The following is a 16,328-nucleotide window of genomic DNA, read 5'->3' as shown; positions in this document are numbered from 1 at the left end:
TTCCAGAGGCCAGGCAGCCTCTGCCAGGAGAGCTGATACTCTGCAGAGGCCAGTTCTCCCAGAACACAAGAAACCTGATGGTTGGGGAGGGAGTTAGCCCACTCTTCTGAAAAAGTTATATCAGGGTCTAAAATTATGCTTCAGTCCTAGACTAAGTGACAGTCTGCATCAGAAAAGGTCTTTCCTATTTCACTCTTGTAGAGAGCACAATAAATATATACTGGTGAGTAAGCAGAGGAAACTTTTCTCCTGTCCTTTTGCTAATGATTTGGAGGGTTTTGGTCGGCAGTAAACCCAGGGGGTCCTCTAGCCCCGCATCTCCAATCCCCATCTCTAGGGATGGCTGTCCAGAATCAGCAAAAGTCAGCCCCATTCATTTCCCCATCCTGAAAGCCTTACCAGGATATAGGCGGCATCATTTCCCATGCTCATGTTGGTAGCCAAGGCATGGATGGCGATCCGGGCCCTTGGAGCCACATTGATGAAGACACGGCAGCCCCCCGTGCTCCTCCTGCCTGGACTCATTGAGGGGCTCGTGATTTCACCCCGAGGTCCAAACAGCTGCACATCACATTCTGCAGAGAACAGGTGGATGGACTGGGTATGACCACTGTGGGGTCATAGAAGCACCCCCAGGAAGACTGCTAATGCCAGAGGCCAGGGCTGCTCACAGCAGGGAGCTGTGGGGGGCAATATGATGCTGTGGTCAAGGTGGGGGCTCCCAGGCAGAAGCCCCCCCAAGCCCCACCTCTACTACTTCCCACTGTGATCCTAAGGCAAATGCTTTAACGAAGCCACATGTCAAGGAAGTTGCATGTGCAGAAGTGTTTAACACTGAGCCTGTTGCAAACGCCACTGCCACTGTTAGGAGCCAGTGGAGCTCTGCCTGTCTGGACCTGCTGGGTCCCCTACGAGGCAAGCACCCAGGCATGGGGAGGCCAGGAAGTGAGAATCCAAGAGAAGGAAGGTGGCAGGCCCTTGGCTCATAAACACCAGTGCTCTCGGGCACCAGTGCAAAACTGGAGGCAGGGGAGGCGGCGCCAAATCTGTGGAGGCAAAGCCTCTTTTCACTGAGGCCTGGGGGACCCAGAAACCTCTGGAACCAACTGGGAAGCCACCTTCAGTCAGTTTGGGCTGTTGGGAGAGGGCAAAGTCCCAGAGTCCACCATGAGGGCAACTGGAGGACACTGGTGGGGTGCTGTCCTCTGCAGGAGATGCACATGTGCACACACCGGGCAAACGTGCACGAAACACGGGATGAGCCAAGAGCACGGCGCACCTGCACAGCAGGGGGGGGGGGGACGTACTCGCGGAGGGCCTTGAAGGGTCCTGAAGGAGCTGAGTGCCGGGGCAGGGCTCGGGGCCGCGGGGGCCTGAGAGACAGGATGAGGGTGTGGCCAGAGTCCCATGTCCACCCTTGTCGAAGGCCCCAGAGAGGAAGGGACACAGGGCACAGCCCAGGACCTCAGCCTGGGGCTGGGGGTATCAGGAAAGGTTCTCCATCTCGCCGTCACCCCCTGCCTTGCGCACCGCCCCATCGGGACTGGCCCGGGGACAGCAGCCCCCATCCAGCCACCCTGCGGGAGGTGGGAGGGCACTGGCGCCTCCTACCTCTGTGGGAAGGTCCTGGGGCAGGCTGGCTCCTGTACCGCAGCACAACGCCGCCGCCCGGCAGCAGGCGGCGCTGCCTCACCACTAGCGTGTTGGCTTTGGAGCTGAAAGTCATGCGGGTCAGCCTCCTGCACGTCTTCCTCCACGTGAGCCTGCCCCAAAGCAGCAGCATCTCCCCTAGGGAGCAGCAGCCGTGAGGCGCAGCGCCCCTGCTCCAGGTCAGCAGCACCATGGGGCTCTGGGGTAGCTGAGCTCTGGTCCCGACTCTCCCACTTAGTAGCGAGGTGACTCTAGCTACCCAGACACATTACTTCAACTCTCCTAGCCTGAGATTCTTCATCTGTAAAATGGGGACCATCACACCGCTGTCATGGATGACCATGGTGAACACGACTGGGATGCACGTGGAGCACCCCACCGGGAACCGGGCACCCTGGAGGCACACTCACTGGCACCTGGCTGCCCCATCGCCCGCACAGCTGTGTGTGTGACCCTTAGACGTACCAGCGCTGCAATTGAGGGAACTATCAAGGACCTGGAGGGTCACGACCTCGCCCAGGGGCCGCCCAATGGCCACTGCACAGTCAGCCTGCCCTGGGCCTCGCATGTCAATGGTTCCTGTTGGCTCAAGGTGCTGCTGGCCACACGCACCTGGAAAGGGAGGCGCACAGGTGAACAGAGCTCCCCAGTGGGGCATCCCCAGATGCTGGAGAGGGGGAGGGGGAGGCAGGGGTGGCTGACACCTCCTGGGCCCAGGTGGAAGCCTTCTCAGGCCGGGGAGGAGGCCGCATGGGTCAGAGCGTCAGCGTCCAAGGCCCCGAGCTGCCTCCAGGTGCTCCGGTGAGAGGGAGGCAGTACAACTACACGGCCTTGGGTCACACCATGAGACCTGCAGGTCACCTTCCCTTGATGATGACAAACGTGAGCTTGCACCTCACCAGGGAGAAAGAGGCCGTCCTTGAGCCCAGCCTCCCAAGCCCATCCTTTCAGCCCAGCAGCACACATGCCAGTGTCCCAAGTGCCGCGGCCACTGGACAACCCCCAGGACATCTCCACCAGCAGTTCGGCCAAACTCTCCCAGCTGGAGATGCCCTTGACCACCCCTCCTGCCACCAGCCAACCACCTGGGCAGAAAGGTTAAAGGAACGTAACTGAGCTCAGCTGCACTTTCTTGGGGCCCAGGCAGGAGTCCCTGTAGCCGGGGAGCTGGGGACAGGCTGTGGGCCCAGGGCTGGGGCCATGCCAGGGAAGCACCAGCAGGGGCAGCTGTGGTCTGGCCTGGAGCAGTGGCTTCCTCTCGGGGCACTGGGCTGGGGGTCCCCTGCCCAGCACAGGGTCCAGCCCAGCAGCCCCGCACTGTCGCTGGCTTGGGCAAGTGCTGGCAGAAGTCGGCTGGCACAGGCACCTGGGCCTGGGGTCCAAGGCAGGCATCATGCCGGCGCTGGATGCCATCCCCGCAGGAGGCAGAGCACTGCCAGGAAAGAGAACGAGTTGGGGCCGACCCTGCCAGACGGAGATGAGGACAACAGTGACCCCCAGCCAGAAGCAATCTGATAGAAGCTGTGCACAGCCTAAGAATTTCCATTCTACAGATGAGGAGACTGAGGCTCAGAGAGGTCCCCTGCCATGGGGCACACAGGAAGGAGGAGCCGGGATTCAGGCCCAGATCTCTGTCATCCCCCGGGCCTCTCTGCCTCTCCAAACCCCAGGGCAGGACCAGGCAGTGTGGCCTTGTCCTACATTCCATCAGTCACTGCAGCCCGGCACACGCCCTTGTCCGAGCTCTCCAACAGCCCACCCAGAGCCAGGATCCTCTGACCAAAGTAGGTGGTGGCTGTCCGGTTTGCCTCTTCAGCCCCTCCACACCATGAGTGAGCTCCTCTGCCAGGGAACCCGGCCCTGTTTACCTTGGTCTTTCCCATGCCTCGCGAGGTGCTGAGCATGGGATGGCATTTCCTCACCTGGTGGAACTGAGTCCTCTGCCCCTGATCGTCTGGTGTCTCCCAGCCTCAGGACCTCTCGAGGCCCAGCTGCCTCCAGGTCTCCAGGCCTTGCTAGGTCTTCTGTCTCTAGGTGCCCTGACTGCCCCTCACCAAAAGACCCCACTTCCTCACCTCTCAGGGGACCACAATGAATCAAAGCCCTGCAGGGTCCCCACATGTCCAGCCACTCGGCTGATGCACTCCCTAGTCCAGCCGTAGTACTTACCTGTGTCCAGGTGCTGACATGCCACCGGTAGGTGCAGTCAGCAATGACACAAGGGATGCTGGCCTGTGGCCGTGCCAGAGCTGCACAGGCCGCCCCGTCCACCTCTGTATCCTGGCCTCGGTCGAGCTGCACACAGGCCACAGAACGTGTGGCAGTGCCGAGGCCACAGCTGGCTGAGCATGGACCAAGGGACGTGATTTTCCACCTGCAGGAAGAGAAGACCCCACAGAGAGGCTGGGCCTCCCCCAAAGGCAGCACTGCCCAGTGTTCAGCCCAGTTTCCGAGGCCCTGGGACCTGGGAGTGCAGCCTTGAACTCTTCCTGTCCAGGCAAGGGCTCATGGCAGGGGAAGGCTCTCCAGGAAAGAGACCTCTTTTCCCTTAACAAGGTGCTCCCTTTCTCCTCCTTATCACATAGGGCTCATCCAAGTAATGGGCAGGGGAAAGATGCCCCAGGATAAGTGAAACAGACTATCAGTCAATCCTGCCCATGATAATTTGTAAGCATTCAACAAATGATAGCAGTGGACCTTTCAGAGCCAGGACTGAACCCAGGCAGCCTGTGCTGGAACCAGGGGTTCTGATCGTGACATTGTGCCACCCCCAGACCCTTTGCTGCCATGTCTCAGACACAGGCCTTCCATGGGCCTGCCACTGTTCCAGATGCTGGGGAAATGGCAGGGTATCTGTGCTTCTCCACCTCGGCACCACGGACATTTGGGGCAGGGTGGCTCTGTCCTGGGGGCCATCTGTGCAGTGTGGGGTGTTCCGCAGCTCTCCTGACCTCCACCCATTAGCTGCCAGAAGCATCTCCCCCTCCCCAGGCTTGACATTAAAATGGGAGGCAGACCCTGGTTTAGAAACCACTGCCTTAGGAAGAAGACAAAGCAATAAACAGAGAAATTAGTAAGTGTGAAGTGGCAGCAGATGCTGTGAAGAGGACAGCAGAGCCGAGGGCCACGGGGAGGAGCAGGCGTGCCCGTCCGGACCGGTGTTCGGGGAGGACTCCGCACCTCTGTGTCTCAGTGCATTGAGCAGACCCTGGGTGACAGGCAGCCCAGAGAAGTCACCCTCAGTGTCTGGGAAGGTAGGTGCAGGAGCCCTGAGCAGGAGCACCCTGGAATATCCCAGAGCATCAAGAAGGGTGGGCTACAGTGACACCCTAGGGTAGCCAGAGCTCGTGTGGGAGCAAAATTCCCATAAAGATGCTAGATCATCCTTCAATGTGATGTGGAAACTTAGATGGGTGTGCAGCCCAGGAACTTTGGCAGAGGCAGAGAAACCAAGAGACACTGTGGATGGCGGCTGGGTCATAAAGCTAGGATATTTAAAACGATCTGACATGGGAATGGGACTAGGCGGGGAAAAAACCCCAACGGAACCTAGCAGAAAGCCTCAGCGTAAATTTCAATGTACACAAGAACTTAAGATGTGCTAAAGGAGCCAGAGCACAAACTTGGCTGCTGGTTAATGATTTGGAAAAACAAAGCTGACTCCCTGCTTTGCAACATACCCCAAACAAATCACAGAGGAGTAAGGGTTTTAATTTAAGTGGAAATCTTATCTGTAATAGTGTATTTCTTTAAAACCAAACAGACAGATAGGAAGGCAGCATGGCAATAAGGTAACACCTAGTCAATCTAGTGGTGAGGTGTAGGTGTCTGTTAGCTTCTTTTCTGGATGTTTCTATATGATGGAAGAGCACTTCATTATTAAAAGTGCAAAATCCCATAGAAAACCACGGAGGCACTGTGAAGAAGGTGGGTGGTATTTGCCCTTCCCCATCAGGCTCCAAACCCCACCTCTGGACCCCACTGTCCTGTGTGGGGTGGTACCACCCTCAGGTTCTGCTCAAAACCGCCTCCTCCCTGTGAAGCCCCAGGCCTCCCCACACCCCATCAGAACCCAAGTGCTGACTGTGTTTTGCTGGAATGTCATCTGACACCAGTGTGGCCGGCCTGGTATTCCAGTTTCCTGAGGACTGTCCCCTGTGCCACTGAGTGACCTTTAACCCCCACGGCACTTGGCCTGGTGTCTGCCACCCCAGGAGCTCAGGCTGCCTATCGGGCCTCAGGGGAGCTACTGACCTGGGTGGGCAGGGCTCCGGGCTGCAGGCCTCCTGCTGCTGAGGGCGAGGCAGCCCCTGGCACCGAGTATCTGGCAGTATCTCCTCGTCTCCGTCCACCCCGTGGGCCCGGGCACAGTACAGGATCCTCTGCACGACCCCTCCCCCACAGCTCACGCTGCAGGCCGCCAGCTTGTACTGCCACCTGGGGCGAACCAGTGTCAGGGGGACACCCAGGGGAGCGGGCTTCCCCTCATTTCCCCAGACTCAGGGCCTGGAGAGGGTCTCTCACTGGGTGTCACTGAACATTCAGAAGAGCTCATTTTACAGAAGGGGAAGCTGAGGGTAAACACGTGCCCAAAAGGCACTGGGGGGGAAGGGGAGGTACTCAGGGCCTGCAAAGATGTCCCATAAGAATCCCAGCACCTCACCCGCCCCCGCTGGCCCAAACTTCCTCCCTGCAGTGTCTGCCACGCAGCACCAATCATGTCCATCAAGATGTGTCTTCCCGTCTGTCCTGTTCATGGCTCGTGTCCCCCTCGCCCGGGTGTCTGCTCCAGGAGGGCAGGGGTGCACATCTGTCTCGCTCATTACTGTGTCCCCTAGAGCTGCGTCTGGGTAGCGGTGCTCAGTAAAGAGCAAGCGATAAACCCCAACCATGTGCCTCAGCCCTGACCCTGCATGGTACCTCACTCCCTTGAAGCCCCCCTCAGCCTTCCGGGGCACAAACATGACCTGCTCCTGCAGGCAAGGACACCAGGTCAGGTGCCTGCTGGGGGCCTACTCCACGGAAGCATCTGAGGATGACCTGTCTCCCTGAGAAGGGGCTCGCCTGGCAGGGCAGGGCTCCAGGCTGCAGTCCTCAAAGGGGCCGGGCCGGGGCAGTGGCCAGCACTTGGAGTGAGGCAGGGGGATGGGGCGGCCACGGTCCTGCCTCACGCAGCGAACAGCCAGTGGCACCTGACCCCCTCCACAAGTCACTGGGCATGGTGCCAAGGCTCGGGTCTCCCACCTGCAGGAAGAAGGCCAGTGCTCTGCATGAAGCCACACCCCAGGGCGAGACTCCTTCCTCCCTGGGGTCCCAGGCTGCTGCCCCTGCAGTCTCCTTCCCCACTCACCGAGCTGGGCATGGGGCAGCCTGGCAGACCTCCTGCCGGCTTCCAGGCTTGCTTGCCTGGTCACACAGCTCTTCCTGAACGGGAGTCCTGAGGGCGGAGTCCATGCACGCAAAATGCAGCTCCATCAGACCTGCAGGGAGGAGGCAGCGGCCCCACAGCCCAAGAGGAGGGCTCAGCAAGGACCACGGGTGCCCAGCTCTCTGGAGAGCCCTGACAGATAAGCAAGGCACATGTGGAGGCCTGGCTCTGCCACCTAACAGCTGTGTGACCTTAGACAAGTGACTCAACCTCTCTGAGCCTCAGGTTTTTCATATAATGGCACCTAACTTGCAGGGATATTTATGCAGGCTTTAAAGGGGACTCACAAAGAGACTGGCAGATAGCGGGTGCTCAGCAAGTGGCAGCTGCTATTGTTCACTGAGAGGCACTGTAAGAATTTCTGTATGAAAATCTCTTACCGTGTTTATCATAAAGATGCTGTTAAGGCCAGACTCCTCCCACTTCTCCTCTAGGGTCAGCCTCAAAAGGTCTGTTGTCAATTCTAAACATGCTGAAGTTTTATGGCACAAGTGATTGGGGTTTTCGTTTTAGAACAGTTATCTTGAAATTGGTTTTGTTTTTCTGGTTTAGCCACCAGGAAGCTCAGAGCTAAGTTTGGGGCCCATCTCCCAAAGATTTTCTGGACCTTAAGAAACATGCACTTGGGTGACAATATTGCCAGGTGTTATGGTCTTTCCCAACTTTCAACCAATCAGTGAACACATGCATGTGGCTGTTGGTACATTGCCCCAATCTCCTTGTATAGTATATCATGCTCTTGTGTAGTCTGGATGTCTTGCAAGCCAACTCAAATGCTTTTTAGGACTAAGAAAATGCAGGCAGATAAGAGTTACTAGTGAGCGCCAGTCCTCAGGAGCGCTGGGGGCCTCACCTCGACCACAGGAGACAGAGCACGGCCCCGCCAGGGCAGTCCACACGTGCATCACACGAGCCCCCAGGCTGGTACTGTCTAAGGGGGGTGCAGCCCCCTCCCCTGGAGACTGGGGGTCCAGCTGCAAGGGGCAAGCAACAAGCTGGTGGGCCTGGGCTTCCCACTTCCAGACCCCTGTGCACCTGGCCCTCGACCCCCACCCACCCCAGTCCATTCAGGAGAGAGCAGGAGAGGTGACCAGCAGCCCAAAGGCTGCCCCTCCCTGCTGCCCCTTTCGGGGGAGACTTGCTTCCTGGCCCCCAACATATGCCTTCACCACCCCCATCCATGACCTTGACCTCTGCAGCAACAAGAGTGTTCACTGTGGAGCGGATCTGCATACATGCTTAGCCCTGCAGTCCCCACAGCTGTGAGGGGACAGGCATGGCCAGCACCCTTGTCTGAAAGTGACACCACCCAGTCTCCAGCCCCTGAGATCAGACAGGAGCATGGCAGTGTTTCTCTGCACAGCAGAGAGGTGCCCACGTTCTAACAGGTTCTGGATTCCGTCAGCCTGGCTTCCCAGTAGCAGTGCGCTTCCCAACAGGCCCTGAGCTCTTTCTATATTTGTGCCCTGACCAGGGGATCCCACCCACAGCAGCCCTATAGGACAGTCCTCCCACTGTGGCCAGGAGGCAGCTTTTGCTCCCCATCCTCCTGGCCAGGTAAGGACCCAAAAGCCCAGCCACCTTCATGCCCACGACTCACATGGCCCCAGCCCAGGGCACAGGCCACAGCCACACAGGGCTCGAGAGCAGGCAGCCTGCCATCTGTGGAGCAGGGCGCCGCAGTCACTGGTGCCTCCAGGCCATCTGCCCTCTGCACGCATGTCACATTCTGTGCGGCCAGGTCTGCTCCACAGGCGGATGAGCACGCACCTGACCCCTCCTGCCTGAGGATGGCACAGAACAGACATGAGCCCTGCCTCTGCCATCTGGCGGTAGTGCGGCCCAGCCACAGGAGGCAGCGAACCTGCTCCCCAGCACCCAAGAGCCCAGAGGGGGCCCCACAAAGGTGCAAGCCCAGGGGGCTTCCCCTGAAGTGCTGTTAACTGTTGCCAGCACCCAGTCCAGTGACACAACCCTGCCCCTCCTGGCTTCCAGAGGGGAGGCTGGGCCTCCATCCAGGCGACATCATTCCATGCAGCCTGGCAGGTGCCGAGAAGCAGATGCCAGGTGGACTCGGATCACCAGGGTCAGGGGTGGCAAGTGGTTTCCTGTGGGAGCCAACCCTGAGAGGTGGTGGCTGCCTGAGGTGCTGGGTTGGGGGTTCCGGGGTGGGATCAAGCCTCATCAGGGAGGAACAGTGATACCTGTCTGCCATGGACGGGAGAGGGGAAAGGAGCCCAGAGCCACATGTGGCCCACCGATGACCCAGGCTAATTCCTCCCCCCAGATAACAAAACCGGGGCCCCTAGAGGGAAGGGAGGTGCCCTGGTCACCCAGCCAGTTAGCAGCAAATCAGAATGGAAAGCCACTGTCAGCTGGGCACCGAAGGGATGAGAGGCACAGTGGAAATGGCGAGAATAATGGAGCGACGGGCAGTGCCTCACTCGTGGCTTCACCTGGTCCTCCTGGCCCCTCCAGGAGCAGGGCCTTGGAAGGCCAGAGGGGGAAATGGCCCTGGGTCTCTTGGATAGTAATTCTGAAGCTAGCAACCATAACCCCAGGTCACCACCGCCTGTCACCTAGGATGCTGGGGCCCAGCCAGAGGCCTTGGGAAGAGGGGACACTCAGAAGCGGCAGCGTTCAGCACAGGGACAAGCCCTGAGGGTGGACTCCGCCTGGCCCTGGCCCCATGAGGCCCCGTCCCACCCCACCCTCCACACGCTCACCTGCCAGGGCAGGGCTGGGAGCTGCAGGTTTCCACCTCGGCTGGCTGCTGGGCCAGGGCCCTGCACCGGGCCGGGGGCAGCGTCCTCACGAGGCCGCCCCGGGCCTCCATGCAGCGCACCTCCCGCTCCCGCAGGCCACCCCCACATGAGGCGCTGCACTGGCCAAAGTCTCCAGCCGCCCAGCTGAGGGGAGAGGGACAGAGCATCGGGGCCCTGGCTCGGGTCCACAGGCTGGCTCGGGGGATGGCCTAGGAGGCAGGCAAGCCGTCTAGCTGACTCCTTCCCTGGGTCCTGTGTCCTTTCAGGCGCCTAGACACTGCACAGGCATGGCCAGCCCAGCCCACTAGCTCTCCAGGTGTCCCCAGACTTCACCTGAGCCTGAGGACACCCGTATAAAAGTGCCGGTGGTGGCCACCCCAGCCACGCACTTAACAGGGATGGCCTGTCCCTAGCATAATGCTCCTACCAACCGCACCTGCCACGGGTCGGGCACAGAGAGGTGCTTTCTATCTCCATCTCCTTGAGTCTCCACCACAACCCTCCAGGGAGGGCAGCCACCTCCATCCTGCAGAGAGCACTTGAGCTCAGAGAGGGCGTGGGCTGCCCACAGACCAGGCACAACAGGTGTGGGACTATGAGGCACAATGCACTGGGATGACTGCCAACCGTGTCTGCCTGAGTCTCGGTATACCCTCACCTTCAGAATGGGGACACTAACACCCATGGCACAGGACAGCGTCCAGGACTAAGCAAGAGCATACCCAAACCGCCCCACCAGCTAGCCCGACTCCATGAGCTGCAGCGGCCAGCGGCCACAGCTGACCACCTGGAGCCACGCACGGCACTCACTAGGCAGGGCAGGGCTCGCGGACGCAGGACTCCTGCCAGGCTGCAGGCTGTGGGTGCCCTCTGCACTGGGCAGCCTCCACCCACTGGTTCCTGGCCCGGTCCAGACAGCTGTAGGTCACCCAGCGCAGTCCTGGGAGGGAAGGAGGAGGTTAGGTCACTTCTGAGCAGGGGCCTGGGTGGGGAGTTGGGAGCAAACCATACTTTGGGTGAGCCCTGCCCCAGGCCTCACCTGACCCACAGCTCACTGAGCAGGACCTCCGCACAGCGGCCCACGCCCAGGCCTGCTGCTGCTTAGGCTGGAAGTAGGTGAAGGTGATGTCTGGGTGGGTGAGGTCCCCGTACTCCTCGCCATAGCGCCTGTAAACCTGCAGGGGACAGATGGAAGCTGGGGGCCTTCTCTACTGGCTCTCTGAGGGGGCTCTGAGGATCACTGGGTCCCATGCCCAAGGCCAGCCCCAGAGGGACCACCTGGAGCACAGAGCCCGGGACGAGGCCCCGAGGTCCCAGCACTAGCCCCCCACGGGGACTCACCCCACCACCCACTGCAGGGCTCTAACTGTCCCAGTGGTGAATCTTGGCTGTTCTGGCAGGTCCTGACGTGGTGGTAATGGGGGGCCCAAGAATCTGCACTTCGATACACCATAAAAAATGCCAGCAACAGAGCTACTTGGAAGCCAACATGTGGGAACAAAAAAACTGGGTGCGGGGTAACCAGGACACATGGGCGGGTGGGCAAGGGGTGAGACCCTCACTGGGGCAGTCACTCTGACCTTGACTTCTGGGGGAGCCCCTGCTGTCTCCTGCAGGGGTACAGCAAGGACTACTAGACCAAAGTCAGAGGTTGCTCAGAGTGGTGACACACCAGCCATCAGAGGCGGAGTGGGGACAGATCTGGGCGGCCTGAACCCTTGCTGGAGGAGAGCAAAGCTTGGGAGGCAGCCCTCAGGGTGCCCACCCCTTTGCCCCTGAACTTCTGGGTGTCTCATTTTCCCACCATTAGGACGGGACATCTCCAGGCCTCTGGGTACTTTGAGATCCAAGCCACCACGCACTTTTTAGCAACGGCCACCTTTCATGGTGCACGTACGGCGCGCCAGATGCTCGGCCACACGCTTAATGGATGCTATTTTTTAAAATGAGCCTGCACAAAAACCTTGTGACATAGGTATATTTAGTTCCATTTAGCAGATAGGAAAACCGAGGCTTGGAACAGTCAAGTTCCTCAGAGCCAGAATTCGAACTCTGGTCCATCTGAGTACCCGGCCTGGGCTCTTGGCCCCTGAGTCACCCTGCTTCCCACCTGGCTGACACTGCTCCTGGAGGGACACCCCTACAGTGGGGCTCCAATGTAGGCACTGGCCCAACCAGCCTCCCCACTGCCTCGGTCCCACACCCTCCTGCAGCTAGGCCTGCACAGGCACCACGCCGACTCCACCCTGCCCAGAGCCCCTCAGCAGTCCCGGCCCCCGGGCGGAGGCCCAACTCCTCGTGTGGCCAGCAAGGCCCCTTGAGATCTGCCCAGCCCTCCAGCCTCCTCGCCTGGGGGACCTCCTTGTTCGCTCCTCCAATTACTCCCCCTGCACACACAGCTCCCTCAAGACGTTTCCTGCCTGCTGGGCCTGGCAGCACGCACTCACCTGTGCAGCGTGGTGGCCCCTCGCCACCCAAGCCCCTGCCCCAAGCAGGGCCCTCCCTTGCTTCCTGCTCAGAGCCCCAGGGCCTCTGTGGTCTCTGAGCAGGGGACCATGAGGCCCCAAAGACTGCTGGGCTAGAGCGAGTGGGTGCAGGAACGGACAGCGGCCAAACACCAGGAGGCACCGTCCGGTCACCTGGAGATCCATGTCTTCCCGGGTGGGGCCCTGGATGCGGATCTCCTCCAGGCGGGGCAGCCCATCTTCAGCAAGGGCCACTTTGTACTCCACGCGGCTGTCCTCCAGGGTGGAGGGATAGGTGGTGCTGGGGGAGATGCTCGAAGTCCCAGCCACAACGTAGCGCCCTCGGATCCTCACCGCTGTTGGGGGCAAGGCCAATCAGCACACAGCGCGCCAGCCCTCTGCACGTCCACGGGAGGTCGAGCCACCCCCTCACAGGCCACTGCTGGTTTAAGGAACGAGGTGACAGCAGGGCCACCGGGATGTGAGTTCCCCAGCCACACCTGCCACCGCTCTCCCTGGGGAGCAGGTCCTCCTGCAGCTCAGCCCGGGGGCGTCTGCAGTCACAAGACACACACTCTGAGATGCACACACGCCTCTGACCACAGAAGGCTTCCCCACTGGGGCGCCTCTGCACCTCTTTCCAGACCTTGGTGAGCACCGTGGGCCTGCTTCCCTCACCAGGTGCACTCTCACGGAGCTGAACAGGCAGGTGTGAAGGCTCGGGGACCCCAGGATAAGCACCCCCACTCCAGATTCAAAGGACAAGTGCAGGCGCCCTCTGGGAATAAAGATCCACTGTGGCCTTGAGGAAGAACGTTGGCCTTTTCCAAAGACAGGTCTGGCCTTTGCCCTCAGCTTTGGGAGGGAAAGTTCGCCACAGCCGGTAGAAGTGTTTTTGTTCGGGGTTGGGGCTGGCCATGCGCAGAGGGCCAAACATGGGATCTGGGCTGGGGGCTTTTGAGTCACACGGCCTCAGTCGGCCCGGAGACTGAGACCATCCACGTGAGCTTTCAACCATGCCTGCGTGCTGAAGCCCCACTGAAAAGTGGACGCTGAACTGAGCTCCCTGGGCTGGCAAGGCCCTGTGCGCCCGGGCACACTTCAGTGCTGGACCCGGGATGCCCCCAGACTCCGCTCCTGGCCTCTCTTCTTCTGGCTGGTTTTACTCTGCCTCCTTCCCTGTAATAAGCTGGAATTGTGAGTGTAACAGCGATGAGAGTTCTAGTGAGTTATCCAACCTGACAGTGGTTTGGGGAGCCCCTGAGCTTGCAGATGCCATCAGAAGCGAGGGCAGCTTGGGAGTTGGGCCCCCAACCTTTGTGGTCTGGCCCCAGGTGAGCATCCTCGGCCCACTCACCCAAGTGCGTGAACAGAGGCCTCTGGTTGATGACGTATATACTGGTCAGGTTGGGGGTGACTGTCAGGAAGGTGACATACTCTAGGAGGAAGCAGAGGAGTGTGGGTGGCCTCAGGTCACTTAGGTCACAGGGAACAGACTTCAGAGGTACAGAAAAAGGGGCCTCAACACCAAAAGCTAACAATGCAACAGGGCTGCCTCAGGCAGTAGTGAGTCCCCTGTCATGGGGGGCAACCAAAGCTGGGCTGGAGGGCCACATGCAGGGTGCTGCGCTAGCCAGGATGAGGCACTGGGTCCAAGGTTCTGGGCACAGCATGTGGCCCAAGCAGAGAGGCGGATTTGCCTCCGACTGACCCTCCAAGCACCATTTTTGCATATGACTTGACTACTTGTATACAAAGATGAAAGTTGTGGATTTTGCGAGTGTAACAGTCCCTGTGATAGGATTCCTTGAACCGGAAAGGGAGGCCAGCCTGCCACAGGTTGCCCAGCATCAGTATTTTGCACTGTGGCAGCGTGAGCAGCTGCTGCCCAAGCACCAGAATCCCAGTGACAGCCCCCCAAGCTGTACAGGGGGCCAGGCAAAGGGGAGGCCCAAGGCAGGGGCCTGCCTGGAGGGTACAGGACTGAGCACCAAAGCTCTGCCCTGCTGGTGTTTGTTGGAGGCTGGGGGAAGTGGACCCTCCACCCTGAGGGAGGCCCCTACCTCTGGCCCTTCCGCCTGTGAACGAGCCTTTCTGGAGGTTGCACGTGCTGTTGTCCCCTCCACACACATGGCACACGTCCCGCACCTGCTGGGAGTCCATCCTGCCATCACAGCCGAATGTCTGTGCAGAGGGGAGAGGCAAGTGAGAGCCAGGCGGGTGTCGGGAGGGTGCTGGCCTGCTGACCCGCACAGCTGAGGCTCTGTCCACCGACACACTGGGGCCTTTCTGCAGCATCTGACATCTACACAGGAGGCAAGCTCGCCTGAGATCACCGCCAGGCTCTAAACCCTTGCTGACTCCCAGTGTCCCGGCACTGCCTGGGCTGGTGCCACTGCAGAGCCAGAGGGCCAGCACACAGACCTGAGCCCGGGGAGGCCCCCTCTCCACGTGGCTTCCGGTGGGACAGCCTCAGGGCCACGGTGGGCAGAAGGGCACCTCCGCTGCCCATACATGCTCACCCTGCATCTGCCCGACACACACAGGCTCAGGGCCCCGTCCTCCCGCCGGCCACTTGGCACACACCGGGTCCCGTCCAGGAACCTGTCCCCACGCCTCACAATGAAGCTCTCGCCGATGGCCCAGCACATGTGTCGGCACAGAGCGTCCCCTGTGAAGGCAGACAGACAAGAAAGCTTCATGCAGGATGGCAGGCAGTAGGGAGGGCAGCGACCCTGCAAAGCATGACCCAGTTAGGCCCCCATCCCATCAGCGCCATCTAGCCTCACCCTCTGCGTTTGTGACAAGAGCCCCTATTTTCCTCCTGTCCTGCCTCCCGAGGCAGCGACTGTGACCACGACGTAGTGAATGTGACTGAAGGATGAGCCAGGGCACACAGCCAGTGCTTCCCTGCCCCGGCTCCCTGACTCCTCCTGACACCCAAGCAGGGAGACGCTGCTGTCCCCTCCATTTTACAGATGGGAACACTGAGGCTCAGGACCTGCTAGCAAGACAGGCTCCTCTGTCAGCACAGAGCCTGAGTCTGCGCTGGCCTCTCGCCAGCGTGGGAGTAATGGGGCCAGCCCCCACCGCCCCCAAGCCCCACCTTGGCTGTATTGCACAGCGGCGCCCCAGCGGTAGAAGGGGGTGCTGCCTGGGGAGAGCTGCAGCGGCTTCTGGTTGGTCTGGGCGCACTGCTCTGACATGAACTCCAGCTGGGTCCTCTCGCAGGCCTGGCAGGGAGGAGGCAGGGCACAGGCACGGGAGGGGCCAGGACAGGGCCTTTGCCACTGAGGACCTCGAGGCACCTGCTCTGCGAGAGTCACGAGGGCTGGAAGCCAGCTCCTGCTGCACCCCAGCTCCCTGTTCTGTCAAGTGGGGGCACAAAAGCCTTTCCCTCCTCATGGCAGAAAACCAGGAGAGGCTGTAAGGACACACGGCAGAGCCTACCAGCTAACAGCAGAGAGGAAAACAAGGCAAAGAGGTGGGCTCACAAACCAGAAGACTAGACTTCCACGCAGGCCTGCCCACCCCAAGGCCCCAGCCCCAGGTGAGGACCCTGCCCTTCGGGTCGGGGCAGGCCTCCTGTGTCCGCCTGGAGAAGGCGGGAAGGACGCCCTCACCAAGTGCAGACCTGAACTCAATGCTGAAAGCAGCTTTCTGCTACTTCAGTCTGCTGATGGCTGCGATTAAGACACAGACAGCAGGTCCTGGAGAGGCTGGAGGACCGGGAGCCTCGCACAGGACTGGGGGAAGGCAACATGGCTCAGCTGCTGTGGACAATGGTTTGGAGGTTCCTCTAAGAGTTTCCATAGAACTACACGTGACCCAGCAATTCCACGTTTAGGTATATACCCCAGAGAATTAAAAACTGCACTCAAACAAGTCCACGCACGTACACACGTGCTCACAGTAACCACCAAAAGGTCGAAATGGCCTAAACATCCATCAGTGGATGCGTGGATAAACATGTGGTCCATCCGGACAAGGGCATGTTACTCAAGGGGGGACACTCCGACA

The 16,328-nt window shown here is 60.0% G+C and overlaps 1 protein-coding gene across 7 annotated transcripts in view; it reads right to left on the bottom strand.

The window, feature by feature from the left end:
- ADAMTS13 (ADAM metallopeptidase with thrombospondin type 1 motif 13) overlaps positions 1–16,328 on the bottom strand; it is a 30,655-nt gene that overhangs the window by 629 nt on the left and 13,698 nt on the right. For 3 of the 7 annotated variants that reach the window (XM_036901386.2, XM_057499188.1, XM_036901388.2), the window contains 18 exons: positions 15,415–15,541; positions 14,831–14,979; positions 14,372–14,492; positions 13,666–13,746; positions 12,483–12,664; positions 10,883–11,018; positions 10,654–10,783; positions 9,805–9,987; positions 8,679–8,862; positions 7,932–8,052; positions 7,001–7,130; positions 6,715–6,894; positions 5,905–6,087; positions 3,820–4,024; positions 2,764–3,082; positions 2,116–2,262; positions 1,612–1,788; positions 400–575 (listed from right to left, as the gene is read on the bottom strand). In XM_036901386.2, the coding sequence (XP_036757281.2) occupies positions 400–575; positions 1,612–1,788; positions 2,116–2,262; positions 2,764–3,082; positions 3,820–4,024; positions 5,905–6,087; positions 6,715–6,894; positions 7,001–7,130; positions 7,932–8,052; positions 8,679–8,862; positions 9,805–9,987; positions 10,654–10,783; positions 10,883–11,018; positions 12,483–12,664; positions 13,666–13,746; positions 14,372–14,492; positions 14,831–14,979; positions 15,415–15,541 (2,931 nt within the window). Of the gene's footprint in view, positions 1–399; positions 576–1,611; positions 1,789–2,115; positions 2,263–2,307; positions 3,115–3,819; positions 4,025–5,904; positions 6,088–6,714; positions 6,895–7,000; positions 7,211–7,931; positions 8,053–8,678; positions 8,863–9,804; positions 9,988–10,653; positions 10,784–10,882; positions 11,019–12,482; positions 12,665–13,665; positions 13,747–14,371; positions 14,493–14,830; positions 14,980–15,414; positions 15,542–16,328 lie in introns of those variants that run through there. The other 4 variants (XM_057499187.1, XM_057499191.1, XM_057499189.1 and 1 more) reach the window with 4 other exon arrangements.

Source organism: Manis pentadactyla, chromosome 3 (genome assembly GCF_030020395.1).
Source record: "Manis pentadactyla isolate mManPen7 chromosome 3, mManPen7.hap1, whole genome shotgun sequence".
In the NCBI taxonomy this organism is placed as follows: domain Eukaryota; kingdom Metazoa; phylum Chordata; class Mammalia; order Pholidota; family Manidae; genus Manis; species Manis pentadactyla.
Note: the sequence above shows the minus strand (reverse complement) of the source record. Positions and strands in the feature narration are given on the sequence as shown.